Source organism: Manis javanica, chromosome 1, assembly GCF_040802235.1.
Source record: "Manis javanica isolate MJ-LG chromosome 1, MJ_LKY, whole genome shotgun sequence".
NCBI classification, from domain to species: domain Eukaryota; kingdom Metazoa; phylum Chordata; class Mammalia; order Pholidota; family Manidae; genus Manis; species Manis javanica.
The window spans coordinates 162,358,163-162,383,852 of record NC_133156.1 but is presented as its reverse complement, the minus strand read 5'-3'; the positions used below and the strand labels follow the sequence as shown (position 1 = coordinate 162,383,852).

At 44.9% G+C, this 25,690-nt stretch overlaps 1 protein-coding gene across 7 annotated transcripts in view; it reads right to left on the bottom strand.

Annotated features, from left to right (window-relative positions):
- CRACDL (CRACD like) overlaps window positions 1–25,690 on the bottom strand; it is a 117,715-nt gene that overhangs the window by 56,126 nt on the left and 35,899 nt on the right. For 2 of the 7 annotated variants that reach the window (XM_073239943.1, XM_073239950.1), the window contains exon 1: window positions 4,113–6,596. The exons of 2 other annotated variants lie outside the window; for them this stretch is intronic. In XM_073239943.1, the coding sequence (XP_073096044.1) occupies window positions 4,113–4,183 (71 nt within the window). In that variant the 5' untranslated portion in view covers window positions 4,184–6,596. Of the gene's footprint in view, window positions 1–4,112; window positions 6,597–25,690 lie in introns of those variants that run through there. 3 more of the 7 variants (XM_073239938.1, XM_036994632.2, XM_073239920.1) reach the window with 3 other exon arrangements.

The window sequence follows — 25,690 nt, the reverse complement described above, 5'->3', positions numbered from 1 at the left end:
GAACAACTGGATATTCACATGCAAAACATAATTTGTACTCCAACATCACACTATACATAAAAATTACCTAAAATGGATCATAGATTTAAAAGGTAAATGCTGAAACTATAAAACTCTTAGGAAAAAATAGAGGAATGTCTGTGATCTTGGGTTAGACAATGGTTGTGATAGACACAGATAGATGCAACACCAGAAGAGAAGATAGATAAGTTGGACTTCATCAAAATTATACACTTTTTTATTCAAGTAACTCTATCAAGAAAGTTTAAAGACAACTCATAGGCTGGAAGAAATATTTGCAAGCCATATATCTGATAAGGGATTTGTATCCAGAATGTATAAAGAATTCTTTTAACTCTATAATAAAAAGACATTCATTTAAAGATTAAAGATTTGAACAGATACTTGTACAAGAAGGTAAACAAATGGCCAATAAGCATGTGAAAAGATGCTCAACATCAACAGCTTTTAACCCAATAGCATCTACTCAGTCCCACCCCCAGTCCCTTGACAGGCAGGCACACATCTGTTCCAGGAGCATCTTACACACAGCTTGAAGAAGCCAGGTTGGCAAAATAGTGACTACTGTTTAAGATGAGAGTTGCTGACAGAGATGCCAGGCTATTATTGTCACACCTCCCCCCCACTGCTGCAAGTCCCTTCCCTTCTAGCTGAAGTGACTACCAGGAGATTTAAAGAGCTGGTGCCCTATTTCCTCCCCTTCCTTCTTCTACTTACCCCTTAGGGGAGCCAGGCATGCACAGAGAAAGGTGAAGAAGGCTCAGAGAAGAACTAAGAAGACCTTAAGATTATACCTCTGGCTGATCCTCAGCACATATATAACCTACAATAATTGAAAAATAAAAGTGCTAAAAGGAACAAAAGTAAATCAAGTGTACTCAAAATGCTAAAAGGAACAAAAGTAAATGAGGAACCCTGTATGTTGCAAAACTGTCCTTCAAAAGCAAGGGAGAAATTAAGACATCTCCAGAGAAACAAAAGCTAAGGGAATTCGCTCCCTCTAGACCTGCCCTGCAAGAAATGTTTCAGGGAATCCTGCAGGTTGGAATAGACAGGAACTTGAAGCCAAAAGAAGAAATAAAGATCTCAGAAAAGGCATGGGCAATTACAAAAGCTAGTATTATAATAACAATGGGTTGTAACACCACTTTTTGTTTTCTATATGATTTAAGAGACTAATACAATTTTTAAACAGCAATTAGTTGCCTAAGAGCAGATAGTATTATTCTAACTTTCGTTTTCAACTCCACATTTTGTTTTCCACATGATTTAAGAGACTAATATACTTTTTAAATTATTAGTTGATGTTTTTGGACACAAAATGCACAAAGATGTTATTTTGTGACATCAACAACTGAAAGGAATGGGAACAGACACGTTTTGTGTGTTACTGAAATAAGCTGGTATAATCCACATTAGTGTGTTATGACTTCAGGATGTTAAATGTGATCCCCATGGCAACCACAAGAAAAGAGCTATAGTATGTACACAAAAGGAAATGAGAAAGGAACTTAAGTGTTTCCCTACAAAAAAAAAACCCAACTGAACACAAGAGGAGACAGTAATGCAGGCAATGAGGGACAAAAAAATCTCTAAGGCATAGAGAAGACAAATAGCAAAATGACAGAAGCAAGTCTCTCCTTAACAGTCAGCCCTAAAAATGAAGGAAATTCTGTCATATGCTGCAACATAAATGAACTTTGAGGACATTATGCTAAGTGAAATAAGCCAGTCCCCAAAAATAAACAAATGCTGTATGATTCCACTACTTAGAGGAGTCAAAAAACAGAGACAGAAAGCAAAATGGTGGCTGCCAGAGATTGGGGGAAGATGGAATGGGAAATGATTGTGTATTGGGTATGGAGTTTCTGTTTTGCAAGATGAAAATAGTTCTGGAGACGGATGGTGATGATGGTTGCACAATAATGTGAATGTACTTAATACCACTGAATTGTATGCTTAAAAATGGTTATGATGGAAAATTTTTTGTTACGTGTATTTCACCACAATTAAAAAGCAAAAAAAGTGCAACACAAAAACTTGTACACCAGTGTTCACAGCAGCATTATTTATAATAACCAAAAGGTGGACATAACCCAAATTGTTCATCAACTGATGAACAATTAAAAAATGTGGTGTATCCATATAATGGAGTATCATCGGCCATAAAAAGGAATGAAGGATTGATACATGCTACAATATGGATCAACCTTAAACACATTATGTTGGGTGAAAGAAGCCAGACACAAAAGACCACATATTGTGTGATTCCATTTATATGAAATGTCCAGAAGAGACAAGTCCACTAAGACACAAAGTAGATTAGTGTTTGCCTAGGGTTGGGGATTCAGTTGCTGGGGGAGGTAGAAGGAATGGGAGGTGACTGCTTATAGGCACAAGGTTTCTTCTGGGTGAGATGAACATGGTCTCAAATTAGATTATGTCCATGGTTGCCCAACTTGTAAATATACAAAAAACTTACGACTGTACACTTCAAACGGGGGAACTTTATGGTGTGTAAATTATATATCAATAAGGTTGTTTAAAAAGAAAGTGTTACTGGGAAAAAAAAGGTCAAATAAAGACATTTTCAGAAAAGAAGACATGATACAATTTGTCTTCAGCAATCCCACACTCAAACAAATATTAAATGAAGAAGGATATGATCTCAGATGGAAGCCTGGAGATGTGGGTAGGAATGGAGAGTAGTACACATGTGGGTAAGTCTAAATATGGATGAGTAGCAAATCTGGATTTCAGCCAGAGGCTCTGTGCACAACTGTCTCTGTGCCATGGCCCTGCTCTCCCTTCCCCACAAAGTTCCATTGCCTTCCAGCCCAGGGCCTTTGCAGATGTTTTTCCCTCTGCCTGAACATGCTCTTCCCCACCCTCATGCTCTGCTTTCTTCTTGCTAACTCCTACTCATCTCTCAGACACCAGCTTCAATTCCACTTCCCAAGAAGACTGATATGCCTCTTCAGGATAAGCCAGACCTCCCACAATGCACTGTGAGGCACCCTGGACCTTTTGTTCACAGCACTTACCAGTTTTAATCATATCTATGTTTGCCTGAGCCTTTGGCCCAGTTCCCCTTTACAGACTTAAGCCTGCTTACATTCCCTATACATTCAACCAATTTCTCCTTTCCTTGGGGGAAAAGACAAAAATAAACTGACATAACTATTGTTCTCTAGTGAGTCACACCAAGATCTGTCTGTACCATTTTTAGAAAAATAAGTTTCACATTACTGAGGCAAATGGAATGTGTAATGATTGCAAAGTTCCTGTGAGAAATCTCTGTTCAAAAAAAAATGTGCCAACTTGCTGCTTCATGATAGATAATATCTTCAAGAGCAGAGGACCACCACACCCACCCCAAAGTGGCAGGGGCACCGACACTAGCCCTCACCACAGCCAACCTGGAAGGTGCCAGAGGAACTCTTGCCCTTTGAAGCAGACACCTAGATGTGTGTGCATAAAACCTTTTCTGTCTACTTATCAGAAAGGATAAGGAGGAGAAAGGCACAGATCTACTTTGACATACAGGAGAAAAGCAGGCAAAGAAATCTCATAAACAAAGGGCTGAACCCAGAGAATTCAGATGTTGAGTCACAGTGCTCTGAATAGAGCAAGAGGGGAAAGTAAAGGAACATACTGGGTGGTCAGTTTTGAAGTTTCCTAGTATCCTGTCATTATTTTTTCCTATAAAGAAACTAAAATTAGGCTTGGCTTAGAGAAGTGAGTCATCCCCTATCTTGCTAAAAGTGTGTAAAACTTGACCACTGACTCCTTGAGGATAGGGAACATGTGCCCCTATATGGCATTGCTATACTGTAGGCACTCAATACAAACTGTTAAATGAATGAACAAACCAGGGGCACTTGTAGCACTTGCTAGACAAAAGAATTGCCTCCTGATAAAAACGACACAGTGTCAACTCTCAAATCACAGCCTCCAGGGTCAACCAGCCTGCCAGTATGTCTTAAGAACAGAAACAGACTTCCTTCAAAATACATGACTTAGCTAAACTACATCACATTTCTTAAGCCTGAGTTCTTCTTATCCATTGTTCCTTTTTAAACATCACCTACCCTATAACCATGCAGAGCAGAAGCTCAAAGGCCTTTGGCAGTGGAGGAATATGGATGCAGAGGTGGTCCATGCTCCAGATGCCTGGTCCCCATCCTCAGACTTCCCTTTGGCGATGGGCCAGGCAGGGACAGTAAGGGCACCCAGAGAGAACAAGGTAGTGGGCCACAACTTGCTGGGCTGTTTCTCTGCACAGAAACAATACAGCTTCATTCAAATAAACTTAATCATCCACAAGATAAACAGCACGATTTATAAGCATACGAATAGAATCTTATGTAAGATAAACCATACCCTCTACTGAAGCTTACATAACAGTTTATTTTGTGGTATTTGGATTCCTTGTGAATGAGCAAATTGGTAAGTTACTTAGCTGGGAATGTATACACAACTGCCCAATGCAGAATATACACATATACACACACACAAGAACCTGAGTTCACATACACAAAGTCTATGTGAATTCTCCTCAACAAAACCCATGTCTCAGACTGCGATGTAAAACAGTTTTCAGGGGTAACCTGTTCTCACTCATCTAGAGTATTTTTATACATGATTTGAAAAACATTCGTTTAGATATCTTCAGGTTGTCAGAGTTTTAAAAAAGCCTATTAGAGACTTTTACAAAACCATTATGTCAAAAATAGGTAAGCATGAGAGCCTCAAACTTTGCAACCTTAATTTAGAAATTTTATTTGCATAATTCTAGGAATAATATATAAATTCATTCTAATGTTGGGGTTATTCTGCTGAGATGTTATCTCACTTGGAAACTTCCCATCTCAGAGTGAGAGCTGTACCTTATGTTGATGGCTGCACACACATGCAATGAATGGGACATTGGAGCCCAGGGCACAGGGAAGCTTTGCTAGGGCTGGTCTATTTTTAACTTCATGGGTTTACTGAGGTCATACACTTCCTTTTTTCATGCATGTATGCCAAAAGTAATGGCATGAATAAAGTTCTTAAGGCTTAATTTATCTAGATGTTACATGTGTGATTGGCATTTCTGCAGCACAGCAGATGCAGAGCTGAGTTTTTTTTCAGTAGGAAGTCATGCTCCAAAGCCTATTAATAAGGAGACATACACCAACATTCTATTCTGGTCCATTCAAACGAGGCAGAACCAAACAGTGAGGTTGAATAATTATCGGTGTGAAGATTTTTAAGAAACAATAACAATGACTTCCACACACAGGGTTTTACACAGTACAAAAGCCTGTGCTCACAAAGCATCCTTAAGTTGTTGTGTTACTGTCCCTATGTTAACAGAAGAAGAGAGTGAGGCTTGAGGTGTGGACTGTCTGTCCCAGGTCCCTGAGTATCCCCCAAACTGCCAGGTTGTTTGCTGATGAAGATACAACATCAATTTCCCAAGACTGTCCAACCAGCCCAAGTGACATGCATATGTGATGGTCACCTGGATTGACAGAGGCCACCATACTGGGAATTTTCCATTTGTTATACCAGACATATAGTTTGTTGATACCGAGTGAACAAGTTTAAATCATGCCATAGCTCTACCTCCCTCTGTACTATTGTGACAGAATAAATGCACCAAGAGCCAAATCAAAGGATGAGGTTATATCTGTGCGGACTGCCGGACTCTGCTCTGTAGGAACTTGGGCAAGTCTCCCACAGCCTGTGGGTCGAGAACAAGCTCTTAGGTGCCAGCCTTAAGGTATATGAATAATTTTAATGGCCTTTGACCTCTGCTGCCTTCCCTCTACCCAAATCGCATAGACTATGCCATGCCAACCACGTGTCACAATGAAAACAAAGAAAAACCACTATTTTGTTCAGAATTCACACAATTCAAGGAGATAATGTCTGTATGGAAGGAGGTCATAAACACACTAGAACACACCACCCAGATGCTGAGAGCCAGGGTGGAGGCTGTGACGTGGCCGCCCCCTCACAGCCTCCCCAGCTTCCCCCAGCGCCTCCCTGCGCTAACGAGGCCCACCTGGAGTCAGGCCTAATGCAGGTAAAAGGCCTCCAATACTTGCGTCCTCCCAGGAACTGGCAGCAGGGTGAAAGCAGGACAGGGTAGTCCCCTGTCCACCCCAATGTGGCTTAGGACCCCTGGAACACCACTGGGTGCTATTCAAGAGCCTTCATCCCTGTCTCCTCAGCAGGCCCACTGGGCCTGGCAATACCCACATGCCAGGAGGAAGCGGGGGTCTGGCAATGGCAGCCACGCCGGGACTCCACAGCTCCTGGCAGGCATGCAGCACGAGCCGTCTGAGGGGTGCACGCACTTCCTCCTTGCACTCCCAGTCTTGAAGGCCAGGGCGGGTGTGGCCCCGCACTGGAGGGTCTGGAGCCATCACCTGTGTCTCTCCGAATGGAGTAGCTGCCCAGTTGCTGAGGATGAAAAATAACAAACCTGGGCTTTGTTTTATTACATCCACTACAGAAGCAGGAAAAGGGCAGTGATCGGCCAGGTCTGTGGTTCCCATCTGAAAGGACTGGTCCCAGGAAGAAATGAGATCTAATGCTGAGATATCCCAAACAGAGCCAAATGCACCCAAGCCCCCATGCTCCCCTCTCTGAGTCCAGCACCAAGAACACACGGCAGGGCACGGCCTGCCCTCCTGGATGAGAACTGGCTACCTGCAGAGCAGGGTCACTGTAGGAGACAGTCAGTCTCTGCCCTGCACACCTACTCCTTAGCTCCAGCTTTGTTGTTATTTGTTCTTAAAGGCCCGTTATGTTATCTTCGGGACTACTTAAGTTTTGTGAATGGCTTCCGAGACCTTCCAAATGAGCCTTTAAGACAAGTGCCTGCTTACCCCACTCCCTGCTGGAGACCTCACCTGGCAGGTGCATAGGCCATGCCTACCAGAGAGAAATTACCCACTGCAGCCTGCTTGGTGAGGCTCCTGGCCTCTCCACAGCACAAGCTGCCCTCCTAGGTGACGTCCTCTCTGATTACCTGCAGCTGCCAGTTCAAAGTTAACAGACTCCTGCAGTGCAGCATGGCACTGCCACCTGACTCAGTCTGTCCAAAGTCTAAAGGCTGCTGACAGGGGCAGGCAGTGGTTTCCAGGCAACATCTGGAGAGCTGACAGAAGGCTCTCGATGACAGGTGAATTACTAAAACCAAGCAGGCAGGCAGCAAGAATGACTTCTGAAGATGGTCCTAAAAAATGCTAGCTCCCTTTTCTGTTTTCCAAAATGCATCTCTATAAAGTTCTAGTCAAATGGCTTATAATTTAAATAGGAAAGCATAACCAACGTATTTGATGGTGAAAAAGAAAGCAATTGAGTTTAGAAAGCCTGGAAAGTGGTCCCTGAGTGAGTGCTTTAAAGGCAGTTTATATATACTCGGTCTTGCACACTCGAGTCTGAAGCCCCGCTGCCTCGATGCTGGCAGGAGGAGATGGCTCAACAGGCTCACGGGGTCCCGGCCTCCTGTGACATGCGTCAGGGGTCCAGGGGCCAGAAGAGACTAGGACAGCCTCAAGGCTGATGTCTCTAAGGAGTGTGCCTGCTAGCAGCACTCTCTTCCTAGAGGCACAAGCAGGCCAAATCCAACAAGACCCACAGTGGGGGCCAGCCTCAGTCAGCCACCCTGAGCTTGGAGCCCGCTCTGCCCCTTGCTCAGCCTACTCTGTCTGCTCTGGGCCTGTGACATGCCCCCTCAGGCCTGGCTGGTGGCCAGCATCCCAGCACCCAGGTCGGGCCCAGCACTGGGGCCCAGAGCCCCAGTAGGACAACATTCTTTAGATTGACACAAACACCACAGGGGGCTTTAGCATTGCATCTTGGGGTCGCGCTGAATGCCCAAGGACCTAGAGGTATGCTGAATAACAGGGAGAGGAAGATGCACTCCAGGCCTTGACGCAGCGGCTCATACACATGAATACACACGCCTCCTCTCTGTCCCCTCTGCCTCCTCCTGGGGTGGTCTCCATGGCACACTTTGTACATCTTAAGATTTCTGCTCAGTCTAAGAAGTATGTTTAGGAATTTCCCTTCTTTGACACTTTCTTTGCAGTGCCCAAGCCACACATCCCTCAGCACATGTAAGAACCAAACTAAGGGCCAATAATACCTCTGCTGCATTCCTATTATATTGCAATTTATAACCTGCCACAGAAAACCCTTCAAACAAGCAAATCAAAGTCTTCATAGTGTGCTATAAATAGAAAGGGACTTTGGACCTGGGCTGGCGTTGAGCTTCTTTCCCTCTTTGAGTCCCAGTTTCCTAACATGGTATGCCTGAGTTGTGGATGGAGACCCACGGCAGATCCTATGTGTCTGCCCAGGGCCTACAGATGGCAGGACCTTGTCAGGGTCAGCCCTGTCCCTCCAGTGCTGGCACCAAGAGCTTGTGTCTATGAGAAGCAGTTTCTGTCATTTTTCTAAGGCACATTCGCATTTGCTTCCTATACCTCCACGTCATTTATGTGATGGAGCTGGAGAAGAAACCATAAGTGCAGGGTTTGAAGAGCCCTGAGTTGCAGAGAGTGTGAGCAACTTGTTCAAGGCTGCAAGGCACTCCAGCACGGAGCAGCCCTATGGGAGTGTTTGTTCCCAGGACACAGCGGCCCCTCTGGGCTCCACTACCTCTAACATCCCTCTCACATGCCCCACACAGGGACCACCACACTGTGCTCTGGCCTGAAGGCGGGAAGCCCCCCTGCTGCCCTGGGCCAGGGCAGGGGTGTGGAGCTGGGTCTCTGTGGGCCTACCCAGACTCAGGCTGGGGAGGACCCCACACTCCCTGCCCCTCAGCCTACTGTGCCTCACAGAGCAACCCTCACTCACTCCTGGGACTTTAAAGACATCACAATATGCTCTTCAACAATGAACATGCAGGCTGTTCAAATACCAATACAAAAGATGGATTCACTATCAAATTCCTTACAGCCACAAAGGCAGTCATATCAAACAATTATGGCTCCAAAGCTCAATGATCACATAGGGTGGTTAGGAATGAGTTGGATAACTTCCTTTGCTGTGGTTGTTCAGAGTTAAACTTTACAAGTGGTAGGTGGCAAGTATCTGTCCTCTACTCACTTAATATCCCAAAGTGACATTATAAAGAGCACAATGGCCAGCATGAGTTACATTGAAACTTAACCAAAACCAAAAAAAAAAAACAAAAAAAACCCCGGAAAGAGCAGCCTTAGATCATATCACCACACTGTTTTCAGTTCCTTCTGGTTGAACCTAACTCTGTGGAAACACAAAAATGATACCAAGGGCAGCACCTGAGCTGGGAGTCAGGAGGTATTCTGCACACCCCGCTGCTGGGCGGGAGTCAGGCCACCTCCGGCCACGTGGGGCGGTTCCCCCAGATTATCCTGGCCCGCCCTCCCAACTCCCAGGAAGGCAAAAAAAAATCACTCCAGTGTGAAGAGCAGGTCCCTGCTATCTCTGCCAGGGGGAAGAGGGGAGGTGCCAACTGGCAGGGAGAGAGCAGGGGAGGAAGGAAGCCCAGGAGGCTGAGCTGTTACCGACATGCGTTCTACCAGCCGCAGGGACTCCGGACCCTGTGCCCCAAGGGGTAACACACAGACATAAGGCCCAACATGGGGCATGAAGAATCCCCAGGAAATAACCAGCTGCAACAGACTAAAGAAATGGACTTCAGTGCTGCAGACAGAAATAAAGAGGTGCCACACAGAGCAAGAATCTGCATTTATGAAAAATAATAAACGTGCCAGGAGCCAGGGAGCTAATGAAACCACACATTCTCCTCTGGAGATGTGATTACATGAAGGCTGCTGCTGCCAAGGATCTGCCCTCGTGGGCCTGCAGGACACCAGGTGTCACAACATAAAGGTGGCCTGCCTGCCTGTTTGCATGCCTCTGTCTACTCTCAGATTTTTCATCAGCTGCAGGACCCTGGGTTAAGCTACAAGCCCCACAACTGGCTCCCTGGACTTGGGAGCAAAAGCCAGGGTGCTCCAGTGATCTCACTGACCATGGAGAATATTCAGATTTAGAGTTAGATGTGAAGACTGGAGGAAATAGTAAAATACTAAAAACAAATTCTGTGTCTAGCCTTGTTTGCCTCTATTTTTTTTTAATTGAGTAAAAATACTGGTAATATTATTTTAATGCCTTTTCAGGTCTAAAATCACCTTGCAAGTTTAGTAACAAAATGAGAGCAACTTAGTTTTTTTATTTTAAGCTAACTTAAATATAGGTTATTTAGACAATCAGGACAAATGCATTGCAGAGCATACATCTACTGTTAAATTACTTTTCACTTTTCCCTATTCTGTTACAAGCTGTTACCATTCCTTACTGAACACAGCTTTTTGCCCTGAGACTGTGAGCTTATTAAGGGCCAGATGATATGGAATGCAGCTTTGTGTCCACAAAGCTGAGGGCATGTGTTAGGTCCAATAAATAGTTACTGACTTAAATGAAGATACTGAAGTCTAATTTTTAAGTTTTCGCTAACCAGTTTCTACTTTTTCTGCTGCTTCATTGTTATTATCATGGGAAAGGTAAGGCAGAACTGCAAGAATGAGCACACATGATGCCCCCTTCCTATCACTCACCCTTGGCAGACATCACTAATCATCCACAGCATCATCCTCAGAGCTGCTCACCACATGGTACTCCAGAAAGCTACTGCTGCCAGCACTTGGAGCAGCACTTGGCTAGAAGCCTGCCGACCCGTTGGCAGAAACAGCAATAAATCTTCAGAGTTGGGTTCTAGCCATGGCTCTACCACTAACTAGCTACTAATCGGCTGAGTGACATGGGACAAACTATTTCCCTCTCTGGTCAGTCTCACTTATGATAGGAATGGTTTGGACTGATATTGGGCATCTAACAGTCTATTTGATTACTTCTGAAAAATAAAGGTCTGTAAAATTGGCACAAAATTCATTTGCTGTGAAGATGTTTTAGTTAGCCAACATATGAAACATGGCTGAGCTGAGAATAAGACATATTGAAAACACATTTTCAAAATCTAGTTCTCAATGTACTGCTTGTTTGTGATACAGAACAATGGAAAGGCAATGGAGATACACAGGAAGCCCCTCTGGTCTGGGCCCACCCACCTTACCTGCTGCCATCCCCCCCACGAGCACACGGCTGCACCTGAGCTACTCTGTTCTCCCGCAGGGAATTCCAGCTCTTTGCCTCACCCACAGGTGAGCAACGTTTACCACCAGCCTGGCGCTGAGAAATCTTTGCACTTGCTGGGCTCCCATATCCTCCTTCTTCACCCCTATCCCCTCACCGCATCATTTCTTACACATCTCTCTTCCGGACTTTGAGCTTCTTGAGGGCAGAGACAAGTTTTTTCATTTTTGTAGCCCATACATCTAGACACAGTAGGTGCTCAGTAAATATTTAATGAGTAAGCGAGCCTTCTCACCTACATTTACAAAACCTGAGGGCAGCACTCATTAGCTAACTAATCCATGATCACTTTTAATAAGATCTTTCACTTTATTAAAGTTCTTTGGAATGTCTAAAAAAAATAATCCTCAAATAGTTGGTTTTATTGGAGCCATTTGGTAAGATTCTCTGACAAAGTGTTCCTGTGTGATTCAGATGTGGGGGCTGATTAGATCTGACATAAATATCTTCCTATTTTGTGATTCTGAGACATCACACTCAGAGAGTGAGGACATGGAGCAGTATGAAAATACATTGGATGGGTTGTGTGAAGACATCTAATATTCCAAATTATTCCAGACACTCTGTACTCTAAAGACCTTTAAGAAAGCAACAAAGTCTCCATTCTCGTAAATATTTCCATGGGGGTGGGTGGGCGTAGTACAGAGATGCCCCCCACCACAGAGCACTTAATGACTTTGGCATCAAGTTTCTCATGGATCAAAGCTGGCCTCCTCAACTAGATTGCAAAGTCTTTGAGAACAATACCAATACATTTAATTATTTCTGTATATCCCAAGGTGCCAAGTGTGCAGTAGGTGCTTAATAAATGTACAGTGTTAATACAGTGCAACATATAAACCATGTACCCCTCCAGCTGTCCAGGGTCATTTGCAGACACAGCGCTGGGCATGGTGCTGTAGTTATTGAGAGAGTACGGCGTGAATTCCTTAGTTGACTGATGCACAGGAAAGTGACCAAAGGCAGGCAGGCATGTTGACCAGCCAAGATTCCATGAACAGCTGAGGACTGGAGGTTCCTCAAACTCCACCTTCTAGTAGCTGGAGCTTGATGAGGATGGCAGCTTCCCATGTTCAAGAAACTGCTGTAAATATTTCATAGGCATTTATTCGTTAAATGTTACCTGAATTGAATATTAAGGGCATCACATCCCAGCCAGACACCTCTGAGTCTTCAAAGCAGGTGGCAGTTGGCCCTAGCATGGGCATAGGGAGAAGGCTGGAGCCCGAGCTGTCCCTGCATCCATGAGCCAGTGGCCACAGGGACCCTGCCCCTAAGTGCATTTGCTGGGAGCCTGCTCCAAGGCCCTTCCAGGGTTTACAGTGCTCTTGCAGCAAGGTCAGGTCATGGCTCAGCTAGGAGGCTCTTCTCTCCCCACCTAGACAGCTAGTTTCTCTCCACGGGCAAGGACATGACCCAGTGTGACAGCCACAGTGTCTGTGAGACACTCAGGTGTGCTGGACTCAGAGGTGCCAGAAAGCCCCAGCCCGAGAGGAGTAAGCACAGGGCCAAGTCTGACACAGCCACCACCTGGGAGGGAGGCCACCTGTCCCTCCTGAGTCCCCTTGGAAAGGAACACCTGCTGAGCGTTCTGCTTAAGAGCTTGGGGTGCTGACAGGCAGACCACCTGGAGGACTGTGCCTCACCTTCCGGGAAGCCCACCCTCAGCATGGCTCAAGTGCTACTTCTGGGGTCCTAATGGCTTCAAGGCAGTGTCTGAGGAGGCTGTGGCCCTGATTTTTACTGGAGACAGCCCATGGGATGGCATCCCACCTGTCAGAGAATGTTCAGAGGTCTCATGGGTGAGACCCAGTTCCCCCGCCGCTCCAAGTGCAGCCTGGGGATCAGCAGCCTCAGCAGCACCTGGGAGCTGTTAGTGGTGCAGATGCCCAGGCTCAACCCAGACGTACAGACTCAGATCTGCACTGGAACAAGATGCCTGGTGATTCCTTTGCATGTTAAATTTGAGAATCACTGCTTTAGGTCAGTGGTTTTCAACCCTGGTAGCTCATCAGAATCATCTGGGGACTTTCAGAACTCCTGATACACAAGCCATGCCCCAGTCCAACTGCCAACAGTGGGACCCAGGTGGTAATATTTCTGTAAAGCCCCCAGGTGATTTCGAATGCAGCCAGGGTAGAAAGCCACTGTTCTGAAGGCGAGTCAAGACCCACATGTATGGCCCTCATGTCATTAGGTGAGGCTTCAGCTGGGGCACTGTGGGAACACTCCCACACATAAGGGTGCAGTGCTCACCCACAGGACCAGGAGCTGCCATAAGCTTGGTGCCTACACCACCCAAGCAGTGAACATGTCTGTAGCCTCCAACATGTCCTGGTCCATGACCTGGTGGTAGGAGCTCAGCACACAGAATCATTTGTTGGGGAAGAGCTCTTCACGTTGATCCAATCCCCTTCTGAAAGGTGCCTCTTACAATACAGGTTCAGGGTGGCCCAGAAAGTCCCACCTGCTAATCAGGGCTAGGTTGTACTCAGAAGGCCTGGACAATGGGAATTGCTGTAGAAGGGGCAAGATGCTTTCCAGCTCCCAGGGGGGGTCCTGGAACAGTACGGGTGAATGATCTAAAGCACAAATGGGGAGGAGCGGGCTTCACGTGGAAGCACACAGTTCCACATCTAATGCTATACTCTCCATAATAAAACATTTACTTTTGAGTCGCCAAAGGTCAGCTCAAACAAGGGGAACTGAGGAGCTCCAGTATCCATAGGGGGCTGCAGCCTCCTGGTAAGAGGAACCCATCCAGCAGGGGGTGGTCAAAAACCACCTAGGCTGCATGCCACTTGAAAGAGCAACTCCACTCCCACGCACTACTGAGCACAGGACATGTTCACCCAGGCCCAGACAGGCCCAGACATCCAGGGACTCAGTAAGAACCTGCCAAGGCCTGACTGTTGATCCAGGGCACAGCCCAAGACAGGAGCTGCAGACGTGGCCCAGGCCTAAGCTGGTCAATGCAGTTCCACCTCCTGGCAAGACTGGTTATTTCAGGGGCATGTGACTCATTTCAGGCTGAGGAAAGGAAGGTTCTGAGAGTTTATGGATTGTTGAAAAAGAATATTTGTCTTCTGTTGAGTCTTGGAGGACATGAGTCTAGAACATGAGGAAATAAGCACCAAGACATGAAGAGACAAAAGCAAGTGCACCTGGGGACTCTGTTTAGCATCCTGGATCCAGCTGTGCCTGAAGTCAGATATCCATGACATTCTAGTTACAGGAGCCACAAAGTCTGTCTCTCTGGTTTTTAAAAAGCTAGACAAGCCTTTGCAAGCCTGATGTGCAAAAGAAAGAGCCCCAGCTAATTCTCTGAGCAAATAGGGCTAGATTAGTGATGGCAAACTATCTGAACCCTCTGGAGCTGCCCAAACATGCTTTGTTTGGTTCTATTTTTAGATCTATAGGACAAAGGGGTCTGGCACACTCTCAGGACAGCTGCACCCAGGCCAGGCTGGGGCAAACGGTAAGGCAGGTATCAGTAAGGGACAAGTGTGTTTACCATAGACTGACCCAGTACAGAGGCATGAACGACTCCCATGTATCAGAGTCACCGCTGAACAGTGCAGTAACTAGCAGAATAAGCAACCTCCAAGCTGTCCCCATTCCCTGCACATGCCCAGTGTGTCATGGCAGCCTCACCTCTCTTCCAGTAGGTAAAAAACAGTCTGGCACAGGATGAAGGGCAAGGCATTAGAGTGAGACACTCTCAGGGGGACCCAAGTAGCGGCAGCAAAATCCCTGGGTGGAAATTGCCACAAGGGGTGCTTAGGAAAGCAAGGCTTCAATGTCTCACATGGTGTCCCAAGCTCCAGGAGGAGCAGAGCAGCAGAATGGCTTCTGTGTTTCGGAGGTGGCCTGTGGGGAGGGGGGCGCGGGCAGGTCACCCAACTCAAAGGGCCCACAACAAGGGAAGATAAAAACCAGCCCAGAGTGACTGGCACAGAGAAGGGAGGACAGAGGTCTTGACAGAGCAGACAGATGGCCCCAAAGACCAGCAGCATTTCTCCCACCTGGATAGTCAAGCACTCAGTCCACCTCCCAGAACATTGGTGCCGAGGCCTGGAAGAAACATCACACTGGTGGAGATTAAGATCAGGGCTCAAAGCAGAAATGAAGCTGAGCTGTAGGCAAGCCAGGTTGTTTCTGAGGCACTGCGCTGGTGGCCTGCGCCCTGCACCTGGGTGGCCTGGCCTGGGGGCGGGGGGGGGGGGTCTGCGCACAGCAGGTGGGCACCGAGGGGCAGCAGCATTTCGCTCCCACTGCTCCCAGTCACCTCAGGTGGAGCGCGTTTGTACAACCATAACACAAAGTGCAGCTTGTGTGACAAAGCACGAGGATAAGCCTGGGCCTGAGCTGATCAGAGAGCACACCAAGTTGCTGTCTGCCCTGGAGTCCTCCTGGCTGTCACTCACCAGCAGGCCTCCGTTTCTCATCTATGACAAGCCCAGGCCACTGTGCAGGACCAAATGTGATGATGTAATGCAGAAAGGAAATGTGGAGCTGATGGGAGGGATCATGGCTCACCATTATTTCTGGCATCTCTCAGAAGGCAGCACATGGGTGCCCACCCACACCACCTCCACACAAGGCCTGCTCTGGCCGTCCCATCCCCAACTTGCGGTAATGTGGATAGTGCCACCCACGGGAGAGGATCTGTGGCTGGGGAGCAGCCTGTACTGGGAGGCAGGGGCGCCAGACCCACAGATGCCCCATCCACCTGGAGACACAGGCCAGCAGAGGGCATGAGGAGAACTGTGGGTGACAGCTTGGTGCTAAGAGTACCCTGGAAGCACCCACAAACACCTGCCCCCTCCTGCCAGAGACAAGCAGGGAGTCTGAGAGGAAGCCTGGGGTCACAGTAAATTCCCTGCCCTGGCCAAATGACTCAGAGGTCTCCACAGCTCACAGAGCAAGGAGTAGGGCTCAGCACAGGGGTACAGGGTACAGCAGTGCCAGAGGGAGCCAGGGACCTGTCCCAACCTCACACACAGGCCTACAGTGAAGAAGCATGCATGGCTGGGAGAAGGTGAAAAAGGAGTTATGATGGTGCGGCTGGACCTGAACCCACCCTCTCCTGCAGTGACTGAAAGGCAGCCTGCCCGGCCACATGACCAAGACATCCCTGCCTCACCACTGCAAAGGAAAGCTAGGGTGGTGATCTGATCCCCACCTGCAGGTGCCTGACAAATGGCAAGGTGAACCTGAGCCTTCTGGAGAGCAGTGCCAGACTGTGCCTCTTCCCCAAACCCCAGAAAGAAGACACCATTGCGCTGGCTTCACCCCACAAGGAGAGTACTGAGAAGGTGCCTGACACAGAAAGGCATGGGACTGTGGGAAGGGTATGTGTCCCTGGCAATTAGGTGTCTGCAAAGGGGCTACACTCTGTGGAGAAGATACCATCAAGACAGTGACTGAAATCTGCAGCCAGGGTCAACTCTTCAGCAACTGTGAGAGGGGGCATAAAACACGGCTCAGGTGATACAGCATCTTACCTCCACACTAGTATATCATTACCCTGTCCTAAGGCCCATGTAAAGTCCTCTCCTTCAACTTCCTGCTAAGAGGCTGCTGGACCAACAGGGATGACATTGGTGGGAAGAACAGCTGAATTTTTATTATGGGAAAATACCTAGCAAGTACATTTTTAAAGTTTCTCAGCAGGAATAAATTAACAGCTGAAAGCCATAGTAATGCAAATGGAAGAATGTTTGTAATTCAGAATGAAATAATTATCACAAAAATATGATGGACAGAGTGTGGTAAGAATTTTAACTTAGTAGAGATACATAAGGAAGAATTGAAAATGCAGGTGAAAATACAGCCTCTAGAAGTTCAGAAATTCAGAAGTGGTAAAAATTAGAGCCTGCACTTGACAACCAACCTTTTTTCAAGCAATGGAAACAGAGGCTGACAGGTTCTGTAACTTGCTCTGAGACATACTGAATTCATGGCAAAACCGAGTCTTCTTAGTTAACCAAACATGAGGTCAAACATTCAAAACACTTTTCATAATAAAACCAAAAGTAAGTGACATCAGCAAAAATGGATGAAGGACCTCCTCCAAAAAATCTCTCCTCCATAAAAGCAATGAGAAAACTGTCACCAAAAAAAAAAAAAAAGTCAACTTTTTCAAAAGTCTGAAAATTAACCAAAGGCTATAGCACTCCATAGAGCATTTATGCAAGAGAAATGGCTGAATCTTGGTAAAAACAGTGAGCTTTGGGGCATTTCAACATGCCTTATTCCAATCCTTGGCTCTCTTCCTGTGTAAATTAGCATCATAACAGCCTCTGGCAGGGGAAGAACCAAGCTCAAACTTCTTCAAAGCTCCAGTCCCAGACAACTGTCCTTTGACCTGTCTGGTGTATCACTGGAAAAGGCTACTCTGACCTGAGAGCTCACCCAGTGTGAAAAGCCCTTTCCCTCCACTGAGGTATTTGTTGAAAACAATTAAAGGCATATATTTAACTATGTAATAGTTGGAGCAAAAAGAAGACTGATTAAAATGGCTAAAAGGAAAAGTCCGGATGTTCCTGAGATTCTAAAAACCACATGCAGGGCTGTGTGCACACTCAGGAAAGACCTGAAAAGGCCCTGAACTTTACCTCTGGCTGACCTTGAGGCTTGGTGCAAGTAGAAAGTAAGGGTTTAGACCGAGTAGTCAACTGGCTGAAGTAGGAAGTGCCCCCAACATGCACACAGAGTTCCTCAGCAAAAACTGAGAGGATTATTGGTTCTGAATGTTTAAGGAAATTTCTGTCAAATCATTAGCTGATTATTAAACTAATAAGCAGAGACGGCAGTGGCCACACATGACAAAAAAAATAGTTTATAGAATTAGTTTAGAAAAGCCAATAAACAATAACAACAAATACTGAAGGGGTTGGATCTGATATCCCAAGTTGCCACATTAAGTTCTTTAAATGTTCAACAAAAAATTACAAGACATACAAAGAAACAAAAAGTCGGATCCATACATAGGAAGGTCAGATGTTGAAGTTACTAGACAAAGAGAAAAAGAGGAGTGGCTAGACAAAGAATTTAAATCAGCTATTTTAAATATGGTCAAAGAACCAAGAAACCATGTATACGAGAAAGTATGAGAATGATGTCTCACCAAATATCAGATATGAACAAAGAAATAGAAATAATAAAAGAGAACCAATTAGAAATTCTGAAGTTGAAATGTAACTGAAATTTAAAAAAAAAACACTAGACAGATCTGAACTGACAGAGAAATATTCAATGAACCTGAAGACAAATCAACTGAGAATAACCAATTTGAGAAACAAAAAGAAACACAATGAAGAAAAATGAACAGCCTGTAGAGCACCACTCAGGGTACATGGGCATATTTGAAGGACAAACAGCCAAATATTTCCAAAATTTGAGGAAAATATTAATTAATCTACACATGCAAGGTGCTCAACAAACTCCAAGTAGGTTAAACTCAGAGACCCACACCAAGACACACCATAATCAAACTGTCAAAGCCAAGGCAAAGAGAGCATCTTGAAAGCAGCAGGAGGGAAATGACTCATCACCTACAAGGAGCCTCAATATTATTAACAGCTGATTTCTCCCCTTCTGAAGCAAAGGAGGCCAAGAGGCAGTGAGATGGACCCTTCAAAGTGCTCAAAGAAAGAATGTTAACTAAGGACACTGGATCCAGCAAAACTGTCTTTCAAGAATGAAAGAATGGGGAGCCACTGCTTAACAAGTACCGTTTCCTTTCAGGGTGAAAATAATGTGTTGGAACTAGACAGAGGCACTGGTTGCCCAACACTGTGAATGTACTAAATGTCACTGAAGTGTTCACTTTAAAATGGCTAATTTTATATTATATGAATTTCATCTTATTTTTTTTAAATGAAAGAAAAAAGACAAATTGAGACATTCCCAGAAAAACAAAAAGAGAGGACTTGTCACTAACAAACATGCCTTACAAGAAATACTAAGAAGCACTAGACAGTAATGCAAATCCACAAGATAAAAATAGAGTACCAATAAAGGTAATTATATAGGTAAATATAAAAGACAAAGTAAATGTATTATTGTTTGTAACTCTTTTTCCCTTCTATGCAATTTAAAAGACAGTTACATAAAGGAGTAACTACAAATCTGTGTTAATGAGAACATTATATAAAGATGTAATTTATATGACAATAACAGCATTAAAATAGGAGAGGGAAAGGAGTTATAGAAAAGCAAAATTTTTATATACTATTGAAATTTATTTGGTATTAATCCAAACTAGATTGTTGTAAATGAAGATGTAAATTGTAATCCCCAAGGGTAACTACTACTAAAATAACTCAGAAAAATAGTGTACAGAAATGACAAGGGAATTAAAATAGTATGCTAGAAAATGTCTACTTAATACAAAAGAAGACAGCAATGGAGGAACAGAGGAACAAAAAAGGAACCAAAGAGCAAAATGGCAGATGTAAAGCCTACTTTATTAGTAATTATATTAAATGAAAATTTATTATATTAAATGAAAATTATATCAAATGAAAATGGATTAAATATTCCAAATAAAAGACAAGGACTGACAGACTGGATTAAAAAATTATCCTACTATATGCTGTCTATAAGAGACACACTTGAAATTCAAAGATACAAATAGGTTGAAAGTGAAAAGATGAAAGAAGATAACCATGCAAATAGTACCCAAAACAGAATTGAAGTGGCTACACTAAAAAAAGACAAAACAGACTTCAAGATGAAAATTACTAGGGACAAAGTGGGAGATTATATAATGATAATAGGATCAATGAATCAAGATTTAACAATCAGACACATATATGTACCTAATAACAGAGTTTTAAAATAGATGAAGCAAAACTGACAGAACTGAAGAAATATACAAGTGGTAATAACTGGAGTCTTTAATGCCCCTTTCAATAATTATGGAACAACTAGAAATAGGATCAACAACAACAAAAACTAGAAGACTTGAACAACATGATAAACCAACAAGACCTAAAAGACTTGAACACTCACCCAATAACAGTAGCATATACATTCCTCTCTAGGGCACAGGGAACACTCTCCAGGACAGATAATTTGTTAGGCCAAAAAACAAGTCTCAATACATTTAAAACAATTAAAATCACACAAAGTATGTCCTCCAACCACAACAGAATTAAATTAGCAAACAATAACAGAAGGAAATTTGGTAAATCCACAAATGTGGAAATTAAATAACATACTCCCAAGTGACCAATAGGTTAAAAAAAACACAAGAGACATCAGGAAATACTTTGAAATTAATAAAAGCAAAAACTTATTGGATGTGGCTAAAGCAGTGCTTACAAAGAAATTTATAGCTGTAAATGGCTATACTTAAAAAAGAAGATCTCAAGCCAATAGCTTAACATTCCACCTTAAGATACTAGAAAAAGAGCAAGCCAAACTGAAAGCAAGCAGAAAGAAAAAAAATAATAAAGATTAGAGAAGAAATCAATGAAGTCAAGAATAGAAAAACAACCGATAAAATCAACAAAACCAAAAGTTTGTTCTCTGAAAAGAGCAACAAAACTGACAAACTTTTAGCTAGGCTGACATGGAAAAAAAGAGAAAAGACTCAAATTACTAAAATCAAGAATGAGAGAGGAATCATCACCACTGACATTAAGGAAATTAAAATGATTATAAAGGAATAAATGAACTCTATGCCAACAAAGTAGATAACCTAGAAGAATGGACATATTTATAGAAAGACACAAAGTACCAAAACTGACTTGAGGAAATTTTGAATTGACGTATACAACTCATGAGATTTAATTAAGAATTTTGAAATCTCCCGTAAAGAAAATGCTAGATCCAGGTGGCTTCACTGGTAAATTCTACAAAATGTTTAAAGAAGACTACTAATGGACATGTAGTTTCTTTCTGAGATGATGAAAATGTTCTGGAATCAGATTGTGAAACAATGGTTCACAACCTTGGTTTGGGAGATATGAATTGTATCTCAATTATTTAGAAAGTAGAGGAGAAAACAATACAAAAGCAATCTTAGTTACAGAAAATAAAGTTATAACAATGTAATTTCTCAACCTTTTTTTAATTATTTGGTAATGTTGAACATTATTTGAAAGGTTGACTGTGAATTATAAGCCCCCCGCTTTTTTTTTACCTTCTAAGGAGGTGACTTTATAGTTCATCTCCAAATCTTTCTTGCACTGTGAAAACTTTCAATAAAATTGAAAGATATTAAGTCAGGCAAGGAGGAAATATATACAATATATATATGAGAAAGAGGATATACCCATAAAGAGCTCTTACAAGGCAATATGAAAAATGCAAGCAATTCAATTGAAAAGTGGGTAAAGGATATGTAAAAACAATTCACATAATAGGGAAGAGCCAGTAAGTGTATAAAAAATTATCAACTCTACTAACAACCAAATGTAACAATCAGACTACTGAAATTTTTAAAAAGTAGATACTATTCATCCTTGGCAGACTGAGAAATGGGCACTCTCATAGGCTAGTGGTAGGAGTTTAAAAATGATTACACCTTTTTGGGACAGTCATTTGGCAATTTCTATCAAAATATTAAATGTACTCATCCTATGACACAGCAATTCCACTTCTGGGAATTTATTCTATAGATATATCCAGAGGCACATATAGATAAATGAGCAAATATGTTCTCTGCAGCCAGATTTGTATGAAAAATTTAGACATATAATAAACACTCCCTGGCATGGAAATGACTAAATTATTTATAATACTAAAGAGTGGTTAAAAGAAATAAGATCTTTTTACTTAAATGGAAGCATCTATAAAATACATTAGTAAGTTTAGAAAGAGACCTGCAAAAAAATATGCAAACATAGCAAAATTCCATTTTTTGCAAGAAAATATAATCCCCAATATGTGTATATGTGTATGTGTGCAAATGCAACCCGTTATGGACCAAGCTGGACTCCTTTGAGTGAAAGCAGAAACCTACTGCATCCTTCCTCACACACTTACTGAACTCACTCTTTGGACCTGTTCCTGCCACCTCCACACTCCACAGCTCTTCCAGGCTCTCTGATATAGTAGATGAATACCATCTATTTTGGCATTAAACACTCCAGTCCAGTCCAGTGCACTGGAAGTTAGAGTCCTTTCCACAAGAAAGTATCCCCACTCCCTGGCTAAAAGAGGCCCAGAGGCCCCCAGGGGACACTGTGTGGACACCTCCCTGCCTGGGTCACCATCTAACCTGCACCTGTTGTCCAGATAGGGGTCCCCAAAGACAGGCCCTGTCCAACTGGGGCTCAGGTGGTCTGAGCTCCCCTTCTCCACGTCTACTCCCACCTCCCTCCAAGGGCATTGCCTTCGACCTGGGCCCACCTCCCCACTGCTGGCTTGAAACTCTCCAGGAAACCTGCTTACCAGGTCCCTCTGTGGAGCCCTCACCCTGACCATATCCCTGGCAGGAGGGCCATAGGTTCAGAGAGGCCTTCCAGGTGCTTCCCACAGCCTCCAGGCACATGGGAGGGGGGGCACCTTCCCCCTTATGGTGAGGGGGTGCAGGGTGCACTGATAATGTCTTCAAAGAAATTCTCTCCATCTGAGATTTCAGCTCCCTGCAGGCTGAGGGGCTGGGGACCATGTGCCCCCTGCCTTTACGACACTGTAGAGACAGGGTGTGTGAAATACCACAAAACTGTCTTCAGGCAAGAGTGCAAAAGGAGCTAGGTTTTCACATCCTTGTGCATAACAGTATAGAGAAGATTTGGAAGGATACATAATGGATTATCTCTAAAGGATTACAGCTTTTCACTTCATATGTTTCTGTACTATTTGATTTTTTTTTTAATTACTCATGTAATTAAAAGAATATCAAAAAGAAAAAAGTCTCCCAAGTCTATTTCTGACCTTCTCAGTCCGAACAGACTTCTACAGAGGAAGCCCACGCCATCAGACTGTTTTACTGAGGAAGCCCACGCCATCAGCAGGAGCCCAGCTAGGGCTCTGATCCTCATGTCCACCCGAATGCACCTGAACCCCAACAGACTGCACAGTGGCATCCCCAGGACACCATCCCCGGACATTCTGATGTAATGCGCAGGGAATGGGTTGGGCACAGGGTGTGTTAAAGTTCTCCAGGGCACTCCAGCCACTTCTGAGAAGCAACGGGCTTGCTCCTTCCATCAGGGCCCAAGCCGCCCCCAGCTTTCCCCCAGGCCCACCCTCCACTCTCCCACCATGTCATCACCACTTCCTCACCTGGAGCATCTGGGGAGACACTGCAGAAGTAGACATAGCAGTATTTGGTGAGGAGACAACTTGCGGGAGGGCTGGTCCTAGGCCCCAGTATGGTCCATGGCACACGGCATGGGGTGGGCAGCCCGCTGGAAAGGATACCTTCCCACCGGACCTCAGAGCCCTCAAGAGTCAGGGTCTGTTAAAACATTTTCGTTTCTCTCCAGCTTTCTTTGCTTCTGGATCGTTTGCTGCTACTGTTTCTTGCACACCGTGTTATCCTTTTCTTGTTTGGGGGATTGTGTTTGTTTTGTGCTTTATCTGGAGGTGCTCTTTGACTGATTTTTTTCACCATATGGGAGGTAAAGGCAAATTTCTGAGCTCCTCCAGGCACAGAAGTATCTTTATTTGTCCTTATGCTTAATTACTAATTTAGCAAGGCATAGCATTCTAGATGGGAGATGGTCTCCCCCAGAACTGGGCAGATGTCACACCAGCGTGGCTTCAAGTGGTGCTGATGAGAACTCTGCTGCCAGTTTGACTCTGCTCTTGGCAACCTGCTTTTTCTCTCCAGAAGTTTTAACAATATTTTCCTTCCCCTTACAATGCTGAAGTTTTGCCAGAATGCATTTCCCTCAGGCCTCTCCTCTGAATGGGGGGCCAGCCAAGGCTCTGGCTGGGCGGGTAGGACATGCTGACGGGCTGACAGCCCACGAGTCGCACAACTGCCCAAAACAAGGCAGCTTATTCTGGGCGCAGAGCATGCCTTTCACTCCTGGGCAGCATCATCTCTCTTTGTTTCCTCCCCCTCCTGGCTGTTCAGAGGCCTGAGATTATCTCAAACTGGGCAGTGATTCTCACGCCAGGGGCCTACCCAGGCAGACTGCCCACTCTCTTCAGAGAATGTGCTCAGGGTTTTATCTGGGAGGCATGGTTCACTCTGGGCTACCTTATGTGTCAGTGGAGGGCTCTTCTAATTCTCTGGTTTGACCCCGTGGAGCTTGGAGCTTCTGCAGGGCCCCCATGAAAGGCTCAGGTGTCTCTCTAGAGTCTTGGGCTGCAGCATCATCTGCTCTGGTTTCCTCATCAATCCAAACTCTTCTCACCCACTAGAGGTTCCTCTATAGCTCCGGTTAACTGAGAGTGTTATGATTTTTACCTGAGTATCTGGTGGGACCCCGGGAGGGAGGAAAGTGGACGTGTGTGCCTCCTCTTCCATCCCAAAAACAAACTTTATTAAATGCAACTTTTGGAGGGATTGCCTCACCTAAACCTCTCTGAGTGAGGAAAATGGAGACCCAGAAAAGTCACTGACTTGTCCATCAGCGGTCAGTGCGAGACCAGGACAAATCAAGGGCCCTACCATACTGGCAGTACCTGTAAGGCAAGACCATGAGACTCCCCAGCTCCTAGAGGTTTGTTTTTAAATCAGAAAATCAAACAAAGCTTCAAACAAGAACAGGTAGGTGCCCTTGGCACAACTGTGAAGCCAGCAGAGCTTATCGGCTCTCTGCAGCACTTCCCCTTGTGTATGGTGGCAATCTAATTTTGATGGCTGTGAGATTCAAGGAAAACTTCCCCAAAGGAACCCCAAGACCAGGCAGGCAGGCTCAGCTTAGCTCTGGACACAACTTCAGGGGTGGTGAGCAGCCCCGTGCATGAGACAGTCCTCCACCACCCAGGCTCCTGCAGGGCCCTGTTTGAGTAGGTGCTCCTCCAGCCTAGCTCCTCAATTACCTGAGCACCCCAACCCCAGAGCAGAAATCCCTGACAAATGGAGCTGGACACAAGCAGGAGCTCTGGGGCCACCACAAGACAACCATCGTAGGTTTCAGAACCCATCGTAGATTCCAGTCGGCAATACATGTGCCCAAACTTTGATTCAAAACCAAGTTTAGGTGTAGAGGGAGGACAGAGAAGGGGGAAGGGGAAGAAGGGAGGGAATACCCCCTCCCCACCACTCTGCAGGCCAGGAACAGTGCACCAGGGGCCAAAGTGGGCCGTGCTTAACATTAATTAGGGCAGAGAATCAACAGCACAAGTGCACGGGATGCTGGGATGCTGGGCAGGGTGGCCACGTACAGCAGCAAGGGGACGTGAGTTCCGGCAGGCGGCAGGAAAACCTTGGGGCTACCTAAGCCACTGGAAGCAGGTGGGATGGCCCTCCTGACTCGGTTGCAGTGCAGGGACAGCAGTCTGCCAGTGTGAGAGGGGAGCTCAGTCTACAGAATGGGAGCCA